Consider the following 19,905-nt stretch of genomic DNA (forward strand, 5'->3'; position numbering starts at 1 on the left):
GATTGTCAATACGATCATTATTTGTCCATAGAATATTGTTGGCAGCACATAGCCTGTTTCCACAGGATGATTGTCAATACGATCATTATTTGTCCATAGAATATTGTTGGCAGCACATAGCCTGTTTCCACAGGATGATTGTCAATACGATCATTATTTGTCCATAGAATATTGTTGGCAGCACATAGCCTGTTTCCACAGGATGATTGTCAATACGATCATTATTTGTCCATAGAATATTGTTGGCAGCACATAGCCTGTTTACACAGGACGATTGTCAATGCGATCATTATTTGTCCATAGAATATTGTTGGCAGCACATAGCCTGTTTCCACAGGACGATTGTCAATGCGATCATTATTTGTCCATAGAATATTGTTGGCAGCACATAGCCTGTTTACACAGGATGATGTGCTGACGTTAACAACGATTTTAAATTGGTGTAAAAATCATCACTCTCGTGGAACTATGGTTTTTAGTCGTTCAACAGGTGATTGCTGGCCTGTTTATATGGCCTCATAGTTGGAAACCTGAAACGTTCGTTTGGAAATTATCATCCCATTGAAAAGCAGCATTAAACGAATACTACAGGACCTGAAATCCTATAATATCAGGTCAATGCTATACCTTATAATCTACATATAGGCATTGCCTTACAGGGGTATTCCCATCTCCAAGATCCTATCCCAATATGTATGGTGTAATAATAATATTAATAAATACCTCCAATTAGAAATGTAGTATAATATTTCTGATTCACTATGTCTTTTTCCTCATGTGCAGGCATTGCAGGACCTTAGGTATCCATGGTTCTGACCACTAGCAACTAGCAAACTGTCACTATATCAGTGGTCATAACCATGGATACCTAGGTCCTGCAATGCCTGCACATGACAAAACAGACATAGTGAATCAGAAGAACTATACTACATTTCTAATTGGAGGTATTTGCTAATATTATTGTCATTACACCTACTACATATTGGGATAGGATGTTGGAGCTGGGAATACCCCTTTAAGCCCACTAGAATACTGGGTCCACCATCTCTAAAATGGCAGTGAGATCCCAGAGGCTGAAGGATGGTACTTTTAGTCTCCATAGAGGTGGCATTGTGTACAAGCCCTAAAATGTAACCACTTAACAAATAAAGTAGCAGACTGCAAAGCTAAGTATGTAAACATGAAATATGAGTAGCATTACTGCTGTAGAAAATAGAAATAAATTAGAAATCTCAGCGCATAAATTGGCCAATTCATGTCTTTCTTTTATAATAAATTTGCAAAAAATTCTACATTTCAGTTTTTTTTTCAGTCAAGATGGGGCACAGAGTGTACATTAACGAGAAAAAAATGAACTTTTTATAATTTACCAAATGGCTGCAATGAAACAGAGTGAGAAATGTAAAGGGGTCTGAATACTTTCCATACCCACTGTACATGGGAGTAGGATATTGTATGTGCTGTGCGGTACGGAAACACACTCAAGGCTCAATGGTATAATGGTAGCTCTACTTGTAGAACTGATATGAGTAAATGTTCCTTTAGGAGGATTTTATGAAGGCACACACAGTGGTATATAAAAATATACAGCGTCTTTGTTGTCCTTATGGTTAGTCTATGTCTGGCCAGATGACGACTCAATGTTACCAGATGGCGGTTATAGAGAGAATAGAAAATGATGGCACAAGTCGGCAAAAGTCTTATCACCCTGTCGGCTGTGGAGGCAGCCATAAAGCCTTCAGCCGGCTGGCTACTTGAGGACACTCACTTGTCAGCTGTTTCACGTACGGTACATTCCTATTCCTATATCCTAGACAGTAAATAACAACTTACATTTACAGCCATCAGAGCAGAGATTTGCATGCTAATTCATAGGAAATGTCTCTATCATACACAACCCAAGTAACGAAAGCAAAAAACACAACATTTCCAATGATGGCAAAGAAAGACATAAAATACTCAGACATAATAATGAAGCCATGTACAAAGCGGTTAAATATTCTGCCCACTGAATACCACGGGATACGATACCAGCCATAATCCGGCAGTAGGCACGTTATATATTTATGGCACAACATGCTGCAGCAAGTCTGGGAGAAATACGTGCTTTATTCTTCCAATTCAATTATTGTGGTTTTAATGTAGCTTTTATGTCACATTCAATCTGTTCTTTGTGCAGAAAAGCCGGGATACACATTGTGTCTGTGCCCACCGTCATGGCATATGCTCTGACGGTGGGCACAGTCAGGATTGATGCGTCCGCCATAGGGACCTATTGTTTAAAAACATATACCATACTGTATGCTTTCCTTTACAGGGGTCCTCTGTATAGGAAAGTGAAGTCAGCTGCACTTTCTTATACAGTTAAATGGTATGGAGGCGCACAAATAGACCCTGTCACCTCCGTCTGGTGAATGGCCGCCTATAGCGACGTCAGTATACGTAGAGAAAAGCTTTCAGCCGTATACCATGGTTAGGTGCATGCACACAGTCTGCACTTAGCCTTAGTTGTCTTCAAAGACTACAATCACTGAATGAAAAAAAAATGTTTTACTTACTGTGCAGGTAATCTGCTAAATCGCCACCATTGCAGTACTGAAAAGCAGAAGAAAGAGAATAAACATTGAGAAATTCTGCAAAACACACACCGGACAATGTGCAATACTCTACAATGGTGGCGGGGCTACATGTGGGCTGTGTTCTGTATGGGAAGAGGGGGTACGCCACTGACTGACCACCTGCGAGGCCGATTTCTCCAAGGAACAAAAGGATCAGACATACTGAAGTCCAATCAGAAGGCCTTCAACACATTGTATGGATGGCCAGCTCTCACAAAATCATTGCGTGGCGGCCCTTAATGTGTGAGCCGGGGTCTCCAGTGTAAAGCCAATCACACCTTACATAGCGTGCATGTCCGACATATCTCCCAAGGAGAAGAAAAAGCTCAAAGTCTAACATGCTAGATCTTCATTTGCGCCACATTAGATTTCCAGAGGATGCGCCAATTTTGGTGGAATCCATTGACAATAATCTAATATTAGTTTTAGATTACTGCATTCTGCTGCCCAAAAATTGCCAGTCCTACAAGCGGACCCAAGCTAAAGGCAATGAGAGTGGGAAATTCTCTATCACCTTTTATTTTCTGAATACATAAGGATGACTTCTCAGAGAAGGTAAAACTTTAAAGAAAAAAAGAAGTGGTTTTGGATTGCAGGACATTTAGGCTGGGGCTACACAGCGACTTTGGCAGTGATGCAGGTCTCAGAGTCAGATATCCTTATACGCCGCTGCTACATCACTGCAAAATGCCAGTGGATGGGGTTGCGTTGTGACCCGTAAAGTACCACTACAAGCAAAAAATCCAACTGGTCCTGACTTTTTACCACTTGCTTGTCGCGGTACTTTGCAGGTCGCAATGCGGCCCCATCCGAAATATGCTGCAATATCACAGCAGCAACTAGCAATATATTTCTTATGTCCACACCAAATTGCCGTGTAGCCCCAGCCTGATTGTCATGTAACAGAAAAGTCACTATATTGTCTACCAATATAGGGAATGGCCACCTACGGAGAACCACTTTATCCCATGCTGTGTATATGTGAGAATATAGGAACTCACCTCCATAACCAGGTAGACGGAATTGGCCACTTCCTGAAAACAAAGAAATGAACATCAGATAGGATCCGATTAAATGACTTACACAGTGTCTATTCAGGCCAGGTGACAGGCTAGGGGGTCGCATATCATACATGGATACAGCACAATACAGCAGGTTTACATCACACCAAGGGTTATCAGGCAAATTAATGCAAAACCAGAAGTGCAAATTTACACCGGTCATCATTTGCCTAGGAAAAGGTTTATTGTTGGTTGTTATTGAATGCAACTAATCCGTGGATATGGTACATCCGCATGATCTGCTGCCATGGCCATAAGTACAGTATTTCTTTTATGACACCTAACAATGTACTGAAAGAACAGGCAATTCTGAGAAATGTTTGCTTTGATTTATTGACCATGACATTATCCATTAACATTCTGCTGCCTAGTTAATAAAGTACCCAGAAGCCTAGGGGCGAAGCACACGGAATTATTAAGACCCGGGGGGGGGGGGGGGGGGGGGGGGGGTAATGCAGCACAGCACACAAAGAAGAGCTCTCGTAATTGGCCACAATTCCTCTAATGTACAGTATATTTACTGCACATGCATTTGTTCTGCTTGTATAGCACCAACCTATTCTGCAGCGCTTTACACTCACTATCCCGAGTTGGGCTCATAACCAGTAGGTCTATGGAGTGTGGGAGGAAACCGGAGTAACCAGAGGGAACCACACAAACAGGGGGAGAACACACAAACTCCATGTACAGTGGTGGCCAAAAGTATTGGCACCCCTGCAATTCTGTCAGATAATACTCAGTTTCTTCCTGAAAATGATTGCAATCACAAATTCTTTGGTATTATTATCTTCATTTAATTTGCTTGCAAGGAAAAAACACAAAAGAGAATGAAGCAAAAATCAAATCATTGATCATTTCACACAAAACTCCAAAAAAGGGCCAGACAAAAGTATTGGCACCCTCAGCTTAATACTTGGTTGCACAACCTTTAGCCAAAATAACTGCGAACAACCGCTTCCGGTAACCATCAATGAGTTTCTTACAATGCTCTGCTGGAATTGTAGATCATTCTTCTTTGGCAAACTGCTCCAGGTCCCTGATATTTGAAGGGTGCCTTCTCCAAACTGCCATTTTGAGATCTCTCCACAGGTGTTCTATGGGATTCAGGTCTGGACTCATTGCTGGCCACCTTAGAAGTCTCCAGTGCTTTCTCTCAAACCATTTTATAGTGCTTTTGGAAGTGTGTTTTGGGTCATTGTCCTGCTGGAAGACCCATGACCTCAGAGGGAGATCCAACTTTCTCACACTGGGCCCTACATTATGCTGCAAAATTTGTTGGTAGTCTTCAGACTTCATAATGCCATGCACATGGTCAAGCAGTCCAGTGCCAGAGGCAGTAAAGCAACCCCAAAAGATCAGGGAACCTCCGCCATGTTTGACTGTAGGGACCGTGTTCTTTTCTTTGAATGCCTCTTTTTTTTTCCTGTACACTCTATGTTGATGCTTTTTCCCAAAAAGCTCTACTTTTGTCTCATCTGACCAGAGAACATTCTTCCAAAACGTTTTAGGCTCTCTCAGGTAAGTTTTGGCAAACTCCAGCCTGGCTATTTTATGTCTCGTGTAAGAAGTGGGGTCTTCCTGGGTATCCTACCATACAGTCCCTTTTCATTCAGACGCCGACGGATAGTACGGGTTGACACTGTTGTACCCTCGGACTGCAGGGCAGCTTGAACTTGTTTGGATGTTAGTCGAGGTTCTTTATCCACCATCCGCACAATCTTGCGTTGAAATCTCTCGTCAATTTTTCTTTTCCGTCCACATCTAGGGAGGTTAGCCACAGTGCCATGGGCTTTAAACTTCTTGATGACACTGCGCACGGAAGACACAGGAACATTCAGGTCTTTGGAGATGGACTTGTAGCCTTGAGATTGCTCATGCTTCCTCACAATTTGGTTTCTCAAGTCCTCAGACAGTTCTTTGGTCTTCTTTCTTTTCTCCATGCTCAATGTGGTACACACAAGGACACAGGACAGAGGTTGAGTCAACTTTAATCCATGTTAACTGGCTGCAAGTGTGATTTAGTTATTGCCAACACCTGTTAGGTGCCACAGGTACGTTACAGGTGCTGTTAATTACACGAATTAGAGAAGCATCACATGATTTTTCAAACAGTGCCAATACTTTTGTCCACCCCCTTTTTTAGGTTTGGTGTGGAATTATATCCAATTTGGCTTTAGGACAATTCTTTTTGTGTTTTTTCATTGAAGACAAATTAAGTGAAGATAATAATACCAAAGAATTTGTGATTGCAATCATTTTCAGGAAGAAACTGAATATTATCTGACAGAATTGAAGGGGTGCCAATACTTTTGGCCACCACTGTATACGTTGCCCTTCGTTAGATTTGAACCCAGGACCCCATCGCAGCAGTGCTAACCACTGAGCCACTCTGCTGCCCATGTTACACAGCTGATACAGATGTTGCTGTCATGTCACTTTTTTTTCTGCAATTTTGTGAAACTGCAGCAGTAAATGTGAAGAAACTATTAGTATATTTTCCCAGTATTTAACTGCAGGGCTCATGTACGTGGTCACACTGCAGGTCCGCACTGGACGGATCTATAAAATGGATTTCACTAAGGTAATGGGGCCTCTTCTGTACCTCCATAAGCTTTTTATTTCATACACAGGCATACAGACATTTTCCCCATCACAACATAAAACGTTGCGTGTTCCACCGCACTCTATATGTGCAGAGATCTTCAAGGGAGATAATCACTACAAACTCTGCTTCAACCATCAAACCCAATTCGTTTGCAATCGTACAGGTTGTAGGAGAAATGAAAGCTCACTAGTTGCATATAAGAAATTATAGCCAACTCTTCTGTTTTATACTGTCAGACGTCAGCTGTAAGAGTACCAACATTTTCTCTTATCCCAGGAGGCAATCACTAGTGACAAAGATGAATGCAAGCTCTGGTGTCTACTCTGCCTGGTAACAGGGCTGCCAGCTCTGCCCACCCTCCGGCAGCTGCCTCCTACAGATAAGGGGCCATTGCAGGCCATCTGTTGATGTCAGGAGCACGTAGGCCTGCTATATAGATAGGACAAAGGCGTTGGGGTATAAGGACATGTCTGGTCCTATTTCACCCTCCCTCATTTCCCTATCAATGGACTGGAGTCAGACACACAAGGCACCAGCTGAAGACACGAGACAAGGACTGACAATGTGCATTATACATTGGTGTAATATATATCTGGATATATATTACACACATACACACTTGTTGCTAACTACGAGTCTTTTCGTGTAACTGGATGTCCTCGTACAATGGTGCGTTTTTCACTACAAATCCCAGTAAGCAATGCTTCTAACCAGCATCAATAGTAATCAAATAAGCGTCCATCTACACTGATCACATATAGGCACCAAGTAAGAAATGTCATCCAATACCACCCATAATATGTGCATCGTTGAAAGACTGAAGGTGGATAGAGGTATTACTTCTTTTAATAAGACTGGATATAGGTCAGATGTAGATTCATTTGCAATTATGAATTCTGATTGGAAATATTAATACTTTCATTTTCTGATATTTTATATTGTGTCAGAAGGGACTGGATCCCAAGGTTTTCTGCATCTTCCTGCTGGCCAAAATACTATGAAATGAAATAGAGACCTGAGATAGAGCCACTAAAGCGAATGTGTCATCAGAAAATAACCTCAGGCTTTTGTTTTAGGAATTTTTTAAGAAGTTTTGGTAATTTTTTTTTTTTCAGATCATGATCTGTATTAATAATGATCTTGTAGTTTTCACAATATCTGCTGGGGCCTTTTAGACATGTACTTTCAGGAAGAATTTTCAGCAGGCTTGTTATCATCAGAGGCAGGGTTACAATGACAGGTAACACTTAAGTACACAGCTGATAACACAGGATCCACCATTAACAAAAGGCGATGTCACAGCTCCTCCTGCTCCTGTCTTCACAATGACCTTTGCACACGCTCATTAGATGCTTCAATACAAAAGATGTGGTCTGAGGCAGTCTATTGCTGCTAATGTTCATGTAAATTTCCTAAAAAAAAATGGAAATTAAGAGTCTAAAATAGCCCCATTGGCCAGTGTTAAAATGGAAAAATGCTGCCAAAAATGAATGTATGTATGTATGTATGTATATATATATATATATATATATGTATGAATATAACACAAAATTGTAATTTAAACTATAGGTCATTTTCTGATCATCCCATTCCTTTAAAAGGTTGCAAACATTCTGTAATAACTTTGAATATTCTCTATTATCCAAACTGCAAACATAAAGTTAACAGTTGGAGTAAAAGAGCTATAGTGCAATTTCTCCAAAAGTTATAATAGAATTGGACCAATACTTAAAGAGGTTGTCCACTACTTTTTCATTGATGACCTACCCTATAGGAGGCGGATGTACAGTACCCGGCCGCGGCCACTATCAGAAGACGGAGCAGGTCCGCAATTGGGCAGTTCCAGCCAGCGCTGCCGACACTGAGAACATTTGATCGGCGAGGTTGCCGGGTGTCCGACCCTGACTGATCAGACACTGATGACCTATCCTAAGGATAGGTAATCAATGAAAAAGTAGTGGACAACCTCTTTAAAGGTCATGTGTAGCTTGTACATTCCCAACACTACAGACGCATGTCCAGTACCAGATTCCTATAAGAATCAGTCTCATAACTTGAAGCTTGAAGGCCCCAATGCAAGATCTCCAAAAGAGCTCCCAACCATCAATAGTATTGGCCTTCTCATATGGGACATAGGGATCATTTGGGACTTCCTTGGCTCAAGGGCCCGGGTTCAACTGCAATTTGATGACTTCTGGATTGACTTTATGTTATATGCTGGATCATTTACAGGTGATGACTATTTAAAGCCCACCATAAACATGTGATCTTCTCTGACTTGTAATATTGAACCTGGGTGTTGTAATGTTCTATGTCTAAAGTTTGTCACGTGATAGTTGTTTACTATTGCAACAGCAAATTACTAGGTATTTGTCCTGCAGCTTCCATGATTTTTCTTCTTAGGTTGTTTTTTTCCCAACCAGTGGCTCAGGATCCTAATGTGGCCCAGGTCTAAGGCTATGTTCACACATGGCGTTTTTGCTGCGTGCTTTACGCAGCATATTTGGTGAGTAAAACAAGAAACATTTTACATTACCAACATAATCAATGAGGTTTCTGAAATCTCATCCGCACGCTTCACTTTTTCACATGCATTTTGATCCCTGCTGCGTTTTTGACAAGATGCAATATGTCAATTCTTTCAATGTTTTTGCAGCCTTTTTCACCAAAACAAACGGGGAAAAGGCGCAAGTAAAAACGCACCTACTATTTTATAAACCATTTCTTACTGCCACCATTCTGGTTTTTGGTGCAGAAAAAATGCTGCAAATATGCCATGTGTGAACATACCCTTAAAGGTGGTTCTATAGCTAATGGCATTGTAGACCAATGACTCCAGGGACATTATGCCAATACTAAGACCATTCCATTCAGAACTATACCACAAGCAATTGGCACGAGACCCAAACCCATATCCCTTACACCTGGCTCCTTCATTTCGCTAATTCATATAATAATCTTTATTTTTGGCCTTAATTGTATTTTTTTTCACTGTTTAGCAATATTTTTTATGATTTATTCTTTAATATTTTATATCATTTAACCTCACTATTGATTATCCCATACACAAGTTGGCCAAACTCGCTGCTACTGGCAGGCTCGGCAAACAGTCTAATGTGTATGGGGGCCTCTCGTTTCTACCTCAGGTGACATCAGGGGAGATTAGAATCCAACACGGTCGCTAAGGTGGTGATTGGCACATGGCGCCGCACCTTTACGGTCATGGACCCACTAAGGGGTTCACCGTGATGTGGCAGTGGGCTTCATACAGTCTAACAAAAAACAAATATATCTAGATATTCAAGCAAAGCTTACAAAACCTAGATATGTAAACTATCATAATACTATGGAGCATACATGTCAAACTCCGGCCCCTGGGCTAAATCTGGCCCACAGGGTGGTTATATTTGGCCTGAGACACCAGCACCACCATTCCAATGTGGGGCCATTATTCTGTATGGAGGACTATGTGGGGCCCATTATTCTGTATGGAGGACTATGTGGGGCCCATTATTCTGTATGGAACACTATGTGGGGCCCATTATTCTGTATGGAGGACTATGTGGGGCCCATTATTCTGTATGGAGGACTATGTGGGGCCATTATTCTGTAGGGAGGACTATGTGGGGCCCTTACTCTGTATGGAGGACTATGTGGGGCCCATTATTCTGTAGGGAGGACTATGTGGGGCCCATTATTCTGTAGGGAGGACTATGTGGGGCCCATTATTCTGTAGGGAGGACTATGTGGGGCCCATTATTCTGTATGGAGGACTATGTGGGGCCCATTATTCTGTATGGAGGACTATGTGGGGCCATTATACTGTATGGATGACTATGTGGGGCCCATTATACTGTATGGAGGACTATGTGGGGCCCATTATACTGCATTGATGACTATGTGGGGACCATTATTCTGTATGGAGGACTGTGTAGAGCCATAATTATGTATGGAGGACTATGTGGGGCCACTATTCTGTATGGAGGGCTATGTGGTGCCCATTATTCTGTATGGAGGACTATGTGGGGCCCATTATTCTGTATGGAGGACTATGTGGGGCCCATTATTCTGTATGGAGGACTATGTGGGGCCCATTATTCTGTATGGAGGACTATGTGGGGCCATTATTCTGTATGGAGGGCTATGTGGGACCCATTATTCTGTATGGAGGACCATGTGGGGCCCATTATTCTCCATGGAGGACCATGTGGGGCCCATTATTCTCCATGGAGGACTATGTGGGGCCATTATCTGTATGAAACACTATGCGGGGCCCATTATTGTATATGGAGGACTATGTGGGGTCCATTATTCTGTACGGAGGACTATGTGGAACCCATTATACTGCATTGATGACTATGTGGGGACCATTATTCTGTATGGAGGACTGTGTAGAGCCATAATTATGTATGGAGGACTATGTGGGGCCATTATTCTGTATGGAGGGCTATGTGGTGCCCATTATTCTGTATGGAGGACTATGTGGGGCCCATTATTCTGTATGGAGGACTATGTGGGGCCCATTATTCTGTATAGAGGACTATGTGGGGCCATTATTCTGTATGGAGGGCTATGTGGGACCCATTATTCTGTATGAAGGACTATGTGGGGCCCATTATTCTCCATGGAGGACCATGTGGGGCCCATTATTCTCCATGGAGGACTATGTGGGGCCATTATCTGTATGGAACACTATGCGGGGCCCATTATTGTATATGGAGGACTATGTGGGGCCCATTATACTGTATGGAGGACTATGTGGGGCCATTATAATGTATGGATGACTATGTGGGGCCCATTATACTGTATGGAGGACTATGTGGGGCCCATTATACTGCATTGATGACTATGTGGGGACCATTATTCTGTATGGAGGACTATATAGAGCCATAATTATGTATGGAGGACTATGTGGCATCCATTATTCTTTATGGAGGACTATGTGGGGCCCATTATTCTGTACGGAGGACTATGTGGAGCCATTATACTGTATTGATGACTATGTGGGGACCATTATTCTGTATGGAGGACTATGTGGGATCCATTATTTTTTATGGAGGACTATGTGGGACCCATTATACTGTATGGAGGACTACGTGGGGCCCATTATACTGTATGGAGGACTATGTGGGGCCCATTATTCTGTATGGAGGACTATGTGGGGCCCATTATACTGTATGGCGGACTATGTGGGACCCATTATACTGTATGGAGGACTACGTGGGGCCCATTATACTGTATACTGGTTGGCCCACGACTTTGTCCAAGTTTTTCATTTTAGCCTCTGTGTGTTTTGAGTTTGACATCCCTACTATAGAGGTACACACATCATCTGACAAACAGAACATGGAGTAGCAGCGGCAATAAAATACTCCAATTTGTGAGGATTACGTGACCCCATGTTCACCCATTGATCTCTACTCTGTAATATGGCTCCTCTCTCTATTAACATTTCCTCAAAAATTATTTTATTTCATGTTTTTCAGTGTCGAGTCCTCTATAATGGTACACTCCCACGCAAGGATGGATTATAATGGTTCCAGTTTCCCAGGCCTATAGAATGCAGATGACCAAGTCTGTAATATGTAGGCGCTATTTAAGCAAGTATAATAAATGACGAGCACAACGACGGCAACCTGAAGTAAACCGTGCCTTTAATCCCATGCGGGGGCTGTAGATTATGCATTATAGATAATCCCGGGTGATGGCATATTTCCCACAAAGCATTCAGCCTCTTCTCAGTAACAAGAACAAAGCCAATTAAATTGCAGATGAGGCAGGAGACTGATGTTACTATGGCGGTACAGACACCACCTGTAACCTTACATCACCTCCATTCCGAGCTGGACACCTGCCACCATTAACAGGCTCCAGGGGACTGAGATATAAAGGAAGAGGAACCATTCAGCTGGAAATACTCAATTACACTGTGTGACAATGTGTGACCAGGAGGTGACCATCCCCCCTCCGCTTCCAAATGGGGGGTTTAGAAACCTATTGACTAAAATGGCCAGAGGTCATCAAATGTCAATGAGTGGTATCAGTATCACTAGTGGTCACCAGAGGTCTACTGCAGAAGAAAGACTCATGTATTGCATCTGTCTGTATAAAGCCACGTTCACACATTCAGTATTTGGTCAGTTTTTTACCTAAGTATTTGTAAGTCAAAACAAGGAGCGGAACAATCAGAGGAAAAGTATAATATAAACAAGTCACCACTTCTGTATTTATCACCCACTCCTGGTTTTGGCTTACAAATACTGAGGTAAAATACTGACCCAATATTTTGATTGTGTGAACATGGCCTAAGTGTGATTTCCACTTATATTATGCTATATACTTTTCTTTTTTACATTGATGGCTATAGGTAATATAAGCCTCTCTATGGTTATGAAGTAGAATACATGAAAGCCTCCAACAGAAGGAATAGATTCCTACTCAACATTATTGGCACCCATGAAGTTTAAGTACATAATGTGGAATATCTCCTGAAAAAAATGAATCAAGTGAAACAGTTTTTTGTATAGAGAACTCGTGTTAAATACAAAAGATAAAATAATAATTTATAACAAAAAACAATGGGAGGGAAAATAGAAAAACCTAAAGCTTGCTGTGTCACTGGTATTGGCACCCTTTACATTAATTTAGTATGGAAACACATTTTGACTCAGCTGTGGTAAATCATAAAAGAGATTCTCCTGTGATTGTCGGTGCCAATGTGACATGAATTAGCCAATGAATGATAACTTCAGTGTTTTAAAAAGCCACATGGTAGGCCCTGTTCCTTTGTCACAATGATGAAGACAAAGGAGCTGTCTGAGGACATGAGAACTGCTATTATTAACAAACACAAGATTTCCAAAGGGTATAAGGCCGATGCGCGTTTCAGTCCTGCCTTCGTGGTCCCCCCCTGACGAAGGCATGGCTGAAACGAGCGTCGGGGCGGACGTGCTGCCAGTGGAGTCTTCTGTGCGCTCTCTCTTTTCCCTGCACCCTAGGTATTGAATTTTTGTTATAATATGACACCATTTTGTTTGATGTGTATATGAGGTTCTACTGTTGCAGGGTATGATACTATATGTATTGCTATACCCCTTACTTATACGGATGTCTACCTAATGGAGGATCCTTTCATTACTTGGCAGGGGTGATGGATTGATATATATAGCTATGACGTATGAGAGATGTATATATACACTGCTCAAAAAAATAAAGGGAACACTTAAACAACAGAATATAACTCCAAGTAAATCAAACCTCTGTGAAATCAAACTGTCCCCTTAGGAAGCAACACTGATTGACAATCAATTTCACATGCTGTTGTGCAAATGGAATAGACAATAGATGGAAATTATTGGCAATTATCAAGACACCCTCAATAAAGGAGTGGTTCTGCAGGTGGGGACCACAGACCACATCTCAGTACTAATGCTTTCTGGCTGATGTTTTGGTCTCTTTTGAATGTTGGTTGTGCTTTCACACTCGTGGTAACATGAGACGGACTCTACAACCCACAGAAGTTGCTCAGGTAGTGCAGCTCATCCAGGATGGCACATCAATGTGAGCTGTGGCAAGAAGGTTTGCTGTGTCTGTCAGCGTAGTGTCCAGAGGCTGTAGGCGCTACCAAGAGACAGGCCAGTACACCAGGAGACGTGGAGGGGGCTGTATGAGGGCAACAACCCAGCAGCAGGACCGCTACCTCGGCCTTTGTGCAAGGAGGAAGAGGAGGAGCACTGCCAGAGCCGCGCAAAATGACCTCCAGCAGGCCACAAATGTGCATGTGTCTGCACAAATGGTTAGAAACCGACTCCATGAGGGAGGTATGAGGGCCCGACATCCACAGATGGGGGTTGTGCTCACAGCCCAACACCGTGCAGGATGCTTGGCATTTGCCACAGAACACCAGGATTGCCAAAGTCGCCACTGGCACCCTATGTCTTCACAAATAGAAGCAGGTTCACACTGAGTACATGTGACAGACCTAACAGAGTCTGGAGACGCCGTGGGGAGCGATCTGCTGCCTGCAACATCCTTCAGCATGACCGGTTTGGCAGTGGGTCAGTAATGGTGTGGGGTGGCATTTCTCCATGTGCTCGCCAGAGGTAGCCTGACTGCCATTAGGTACCGAGATGAGATCCTCAGACCCCTTGTGAGACCATATGCTGGTGCAGTTAGCCCTGGGTTCCTCCTAATGCAGGACAATGCCAGACCTCATGTGGCTGGAGTGTGTCAGCAGTTCCTGCAAGATGAAGGCATTGAAGCTATGGACTGGCCCGCCCGATCTCCAGACCCGAATCCGATTGAGCACATCTGGGACATCATGTCTCGCTCCATCCACCAACGTCACGTTGCTCCACAGACTGTTCAGGAGTTGGCGGATGCTTTAGTCCAGGTCTGGGAGGAGATCCCACAGGAGACCATTCGCAACCTCATCAGGAGCATGCCCAGGCGTTGTAGGGAGGTCATACAGGCACGTGGAGGCCACACACAATACTGAGCCTCATTTTGACTTGTTTTAAGGACATTACATCAAAGTTGGATCAGCCTGTAGTGTCTTTTTCCAGTTTAATTTTGGGGGCGACTCCAAATCCAGGCCTCCATTGGTTAATAAATTTGATTTCCATTGATTATTTTTGTGTGATTTTGTTGTCAGCACATTCAACTTTGTACAGAACAAAGTATTCAATGAGAATATTTCATTCATTCAGATCTAGGATGTGTTATTTGAGTGTTCCCTTTATTTTTTTGAGCACTGTATTATGATATGGATATTTAAATGAAGTGCAGCTCCATTGCCGCGCGTCCCTTGCGCACATAGTCATTTGCACGTTTGCACTTTCTCCCCTATTCTTCCTGTTTATTGTTGCTAATAAAGAATATTTTTATTGAGATAACAAAATTGTGTGGCCTTTTGATCGCTTTTGTCGTGGTTTCTGTCATGGTCTATGATGATTGTCCAGTTATGGGTTCCTATGAATCACCTTTATACTGTAAGTCAGCATAATAAATAATAATCACTATAAAAATGAATAATAGATTCTGTATGATAGTGATTGGAGTCTTTTTCCATAATACCAGGGAATCTCTATGCCAGCAATTGTTTGTATTAGGGCCATGTTCTAATGCATACTTAATAACATTAGTAATGCAGGTCAATGTGATAAATAAGAGGTCGACAATTAGGCGGTGGTCCCGCATAGTGTTTGGCAACGGCTTTCTGCTGTGTCAATTAATTGCAAATGGCTTGCTTAGCGCTAATGGACACACGATTTTAGATGCTAACGGGACCCCAGCCTGAAACAATATATTTTTATATATCATTGAACAGTTTTTACTACTGATAAATTACCTGGAGACTATACTTACAAGACCATATAAATTGGCCTTTATGTGTATGCTGTTATCACCAAAAAAAACAAACACTATTTATCAAAACCAGAAAGTTCCTGAACGAGGCAGGAAAACCAGCAGATCTATAGAAGTAAGCATAATAATATCTTATCAGGGAACAGAAAATGATAAGAAAAGTTATACTCAGCTTGCATCTACACTTGCTGACTTGCAGCGTTTAATATGTACATATAATATAGCCTGTTTAGACAGGCCGATAGCACTTGCCATGTGCACAAAAATCTGTAATATATCATTCTCTGGTCATTAAAGAGGTATTCCCATCTCCAAGATCCTATCCCAATATGTAGTTTGTGTAATAATAAAAATAATATTAGCAAATACCTCCATTTGGAAATGTAGTATAGTTCTTCCGATATGCTATGTCACTTACCCCATGTGCAGGGCATTGCAGTAGCTTAGGTATCCATGGTTAGGACCACTAGCACCTTACTAACTAACTGTCAAGATATGACTGGTCGTAACCATGGATACCTAAGGTCCTGCAATGTCTGCACATGGAGTAAGTGGCATAGCGAATCAGAAGAACTATACTACATTTCTAATTGGAGTTATTTGCTAATATTATTATTATTACACCTACTACATATTGGGATAGGATCTTGGAGATGGGAATACCCCGTTAACTGTCATTGTTCTCGGCAGCACATGCTGTTTATATACGACGATGTGCTGACAAAATTTATGATTTTTAAGCCAGCTTAAAATTATTTTGCACGTTCATCAGGTGATTGGCGGCCTGTTTACACTGGCCAATTCCTAGGAACGTTCATTCATGATAGTAGTCCTGTGTGAAGACACTCTTAAGCTTAATTTGTGGATATATAGGAGTTTAATTATAATTCGAATCCACTGTGGGACGCTAGCCTATACAAAACTGTATACATTTTGAAAGCAAGGTTAATTAAAAGTAAATCATAAATGTCACTCGGGATCCTTCACGGTATTTTAAAGAAGCACATTTATAGGCAGGGTTCTGCCATAGATTGCAACAAGCTCTCCAAATTTCAGGTGTGGGCTGCCCGTGGTTTTTTCCTAATAAAATGGACACCATACCAGAGGAGGCAAATATAAGGAACATGTTATGGTTGGGCTGGACAGATTCCAAGAGTTGCAGAATATGTTGACTAGGAAAATGTAGAGTCCGAATTGGACCATTCAGATGAATGACCGGCTATTTGGTAAGAGTGCATTTACACTGGCCGATTGTGCCTAGTAAATGATCACCGATTATAAGCTGATTGGCGTTCGTTAATGAACTTGTTTAGACAGGCCGACTGCACCTTCATGAGCACAGAACGATCATTAATATCGCCCAATCTGGAGCCACAACACAACACACAGGACATACATCGAGCCCTGGCTTTAATTGTGAGCTACGTCCGGTCTCCTTTTCACTTCCCATTCAGATGAGGTTGGTTTGGCACATGGATAGGTAGGACATTAGTGTTTACGTATATTAAAGGTCACCTTGACGTGGTTGGATGTCTTTTGTGCTGATTGATCAAAAAACGCTAACTAAGTTCCTCATATTTTTACCATTTGCAGCAATATTGGAGAACATGTATTCAGTAATCGCAGTGTGATGATGCGCCGTGTAAGTATATGTTCGTATATTGGCCACATAGCGTATTTGTGCACCTGTACATTAATTTAATACTAATGGTATGGGCCTTATTTTTTCTTTTTGTAATACATCGAGCCTTTGGACACTTCAGTATCAGAGTTTGAAAAGCAAGTTAAACCACTGTTACCTAAAGGGACATATATGACTGAACTCTTACACATTCTATACATAGCTGAAATGTTTAACCACTGTCCATCATTTACTGTCAATTCTTGTTTTTTTCTGATTTATGACCAAGGAATCCAATTTGCCCTTCAACCGTTGTATCAATCTAGGAATAGATGTCAAGGAGACTTCTAAATGTGACCAGATAACAGAAAAGGAAAAAGTCCAAATTAATAAATTCCGGATGACGGGCGCTAAAGTCAAAAGACTATTTTAGTATTTTCATGGAATTGGACACTTGTTATTTATTGTAACATTTTAGTTAATTAATCCCAGTTCTGATCTAATATGAAATACGAGAATAACAACTTATGGAAGTAACCTTATTAATACAGAGGAGATTATTAGTCACAGCTGCCGATAAGCAAGAGCTGCTTCTAAGTCTGCAAAGCTACTTCTTTAATAAACAGGATCGGGGCTACTTAAGTCTTCGTTGTGTCTGCTCTGGTGTTTGATGTGAATTACAGCTGACCTAAATCCTCTTGCTTGTCCTCGTGCTACCCGCTCTTTGGAAACAAAATAAGGTCATGGTCTTGCCAATAAAAAACTGTAAGGTAGTGCTAGGGCATAGGTGCAATAAGGATACCTATGAGCTCACAACATATAGAGGTCCACATAGGTAACAAGTCCTGAAATTGTCTTATCTAGACAGGTGTTCTCGCTGAAAACGGACCATGACCTATTGCTCAAACACGTCTTGCCGCCACGTGTTGAAAACATATCATAAAATATAGAAGCACAACGAGGGAGTCTCCGAAAACAGGAGATAATAAAACCAAGCAGATAAGAGGGCACCCAATAATGTAAGTACAACTGATGACATCCAGTAAGTCGATCAAACCACGCTGACATCGGCGGGATTGTCCAAGAGTCTAATGTGTATGGTGGTCGCCCGACGCTCCCTGACAGATGCTGTTGGGGAAGAGAAGGATCCGCCCTGCTGGATTTTGGAAGATAAGTTAATGTGAGAAGAGACAGGCAGCGGATCTCTCATAGAGCGCTCAGTCGAGTGCAGTCAGGGAGATAGTTGTTGCCTGAATAATTGTTTAGCCGACAGCTGTCTAATGTGTATGGGGGCCTTTTGGTGAGTGCCTGATATGACAAAGTTTATGCACAAATTTGTAAAAGAAAACACACATTGTTATGTAGTCTTAAAGTTGTCCACAGACATTAGAAGATTTTCAGGATCTGCTGGCCATATACAGTGGGGAAAAAAAGTATTTAGTCAGCCACCAATTGTGCAAGTTCTCCCACTTAAAAAGATGAGAGAGTCCTGTAATTGACATCATAGATAGACCTCAACTATGAGAGACAAAACGAGAAAACAAATCCTGAAAATCACATTGTCTGATTTGGAAAGATTTTTTTTTTCAAATTTTGGTGGAAAATAAGTATTTGGTCAATTACAAAAGTTCATCTCAATATTTTGTTATATATTCTTTGTTAGCAATGACAGAGGTCAAACATTTTCTGTAAGTCTTCACAAGGTTGGCACACACTGTTGCTGGCATGTTGACCCGTTCCTCCATGCAGATCTCCTCTAGAGCAGTGATGTTTTGGGGCTGTCGCTGGGCAACACAGACTTTCAACTCCCTCCAAAGGTTTTCTATAGGGTTTAGCTCTGGAGACTGGCTAGGCCACTCCAGGACCTTGAAATGCTTCTTACAAAGCCACTCCTTCGTTGCCCTGGCGGTTTGCTTGCGATCACTGTCATGCTGAAAGACCCAGCCACATTTCATCTTCAATGCCCTTGCTGATGGAGGGAGGTTTGCACTCAAAACCTCACGATACATGGCCCCATTCATTCTTTCATGTACACAGATCAGTCGTCCTGGTCCCTTGGCAGAGAAACAGCCCCAAAGCATGATGTTGCCACCCCCATGCTTCACAGTAGGTGTGGTGTTCTTTGGATGCAACTCAGCATTCTTTTTCCTCCAAACACGACTAGTTGTGTTTCTGCCAAACAGTTCTACTTTGGTTTCATCTGACCATGACATTCTCCCAATACTCTTCTGGATCATCCAAATGCTCTCTAGCAAACTTCAGACGGGCCCAGACATGTAATGGCTTAAGCAGGGGGACAAGTCTGGCACGGCAGGATCTGATTCCCTGGCGACGTAGTGTGTTACTGATGGTAGCCTGTGTAACGTTGGTCCCAGCTCTCTGCAGGTCATTCACTAGGTCCCCCCCGTGTGGTTCTGGGATTTTTGCTCACCATTCTTGAGATCATTTTGACCCCATGGGGTGAGATCTTGTGTGGAGCCCCAGATCGGGGGAGATTATCAGTGGTCTTGTATGTCTTCCATTTTCTAATTATTGCTCCCACAGTTGATTTCTTCATGCCAAGCTGCTTGCTATTGCAGATTCCGTCTTCCCAGCCTGGTGCAGGGCTACAGTTTTGTTTCTGGTGTCCTTCAA

At 42.1% G+C, this 19,905-nt stretch overlaps 1 protein-coding gene across 3 annotated transcripts in view; it reads right to left on the reverse strand.

The window, feature by feature from the left end:
- The window catches only part of ULK1 (unc-51 like autophagy activating kinase 1), a 92,358-nt gene that overhangs the window by 55,868 nt on the left and 16,585 nt on the right, over positions 1-19,905 (reverse strand). For all 3 annotated transcript variants that reach the window (XM_073676092.1, XM_073676093.1, XM_073676091.1), the window contains exons 4-5: positions 3,620-3,652; positions 2,559-2,595 (exon numbers count right to left, since the gene is read on the reverse strand). In XM_073676092.1, coding sequence (XP_073532193.1) covers positions 2,559-2,595; positions 3,620-3,652 — 70 coding nt within the window. The remainder of the gene's footprint in view (positions 1-2,558; positions 2,596-3,619; positions 3,653-19,905) is intronic.

The sequence above is a fragment of the Phyllobates terribilis genome, unplaced genomic scaffold (genome assembly GCF_046119375.1).
Source record: "Phyllobates terribilis strain yellow unplaced genomic scaffold, ASM4611937v1 Scaffold_1__5_contigs__length_1240528914, whole genome shotgun sequence".
Lineage (NCBI taxonomy): Eukaryota > Metazoa > Chordata > Amphibia > Anura > Dendrobatidae > Phyllobates > Phyllobates terribilis.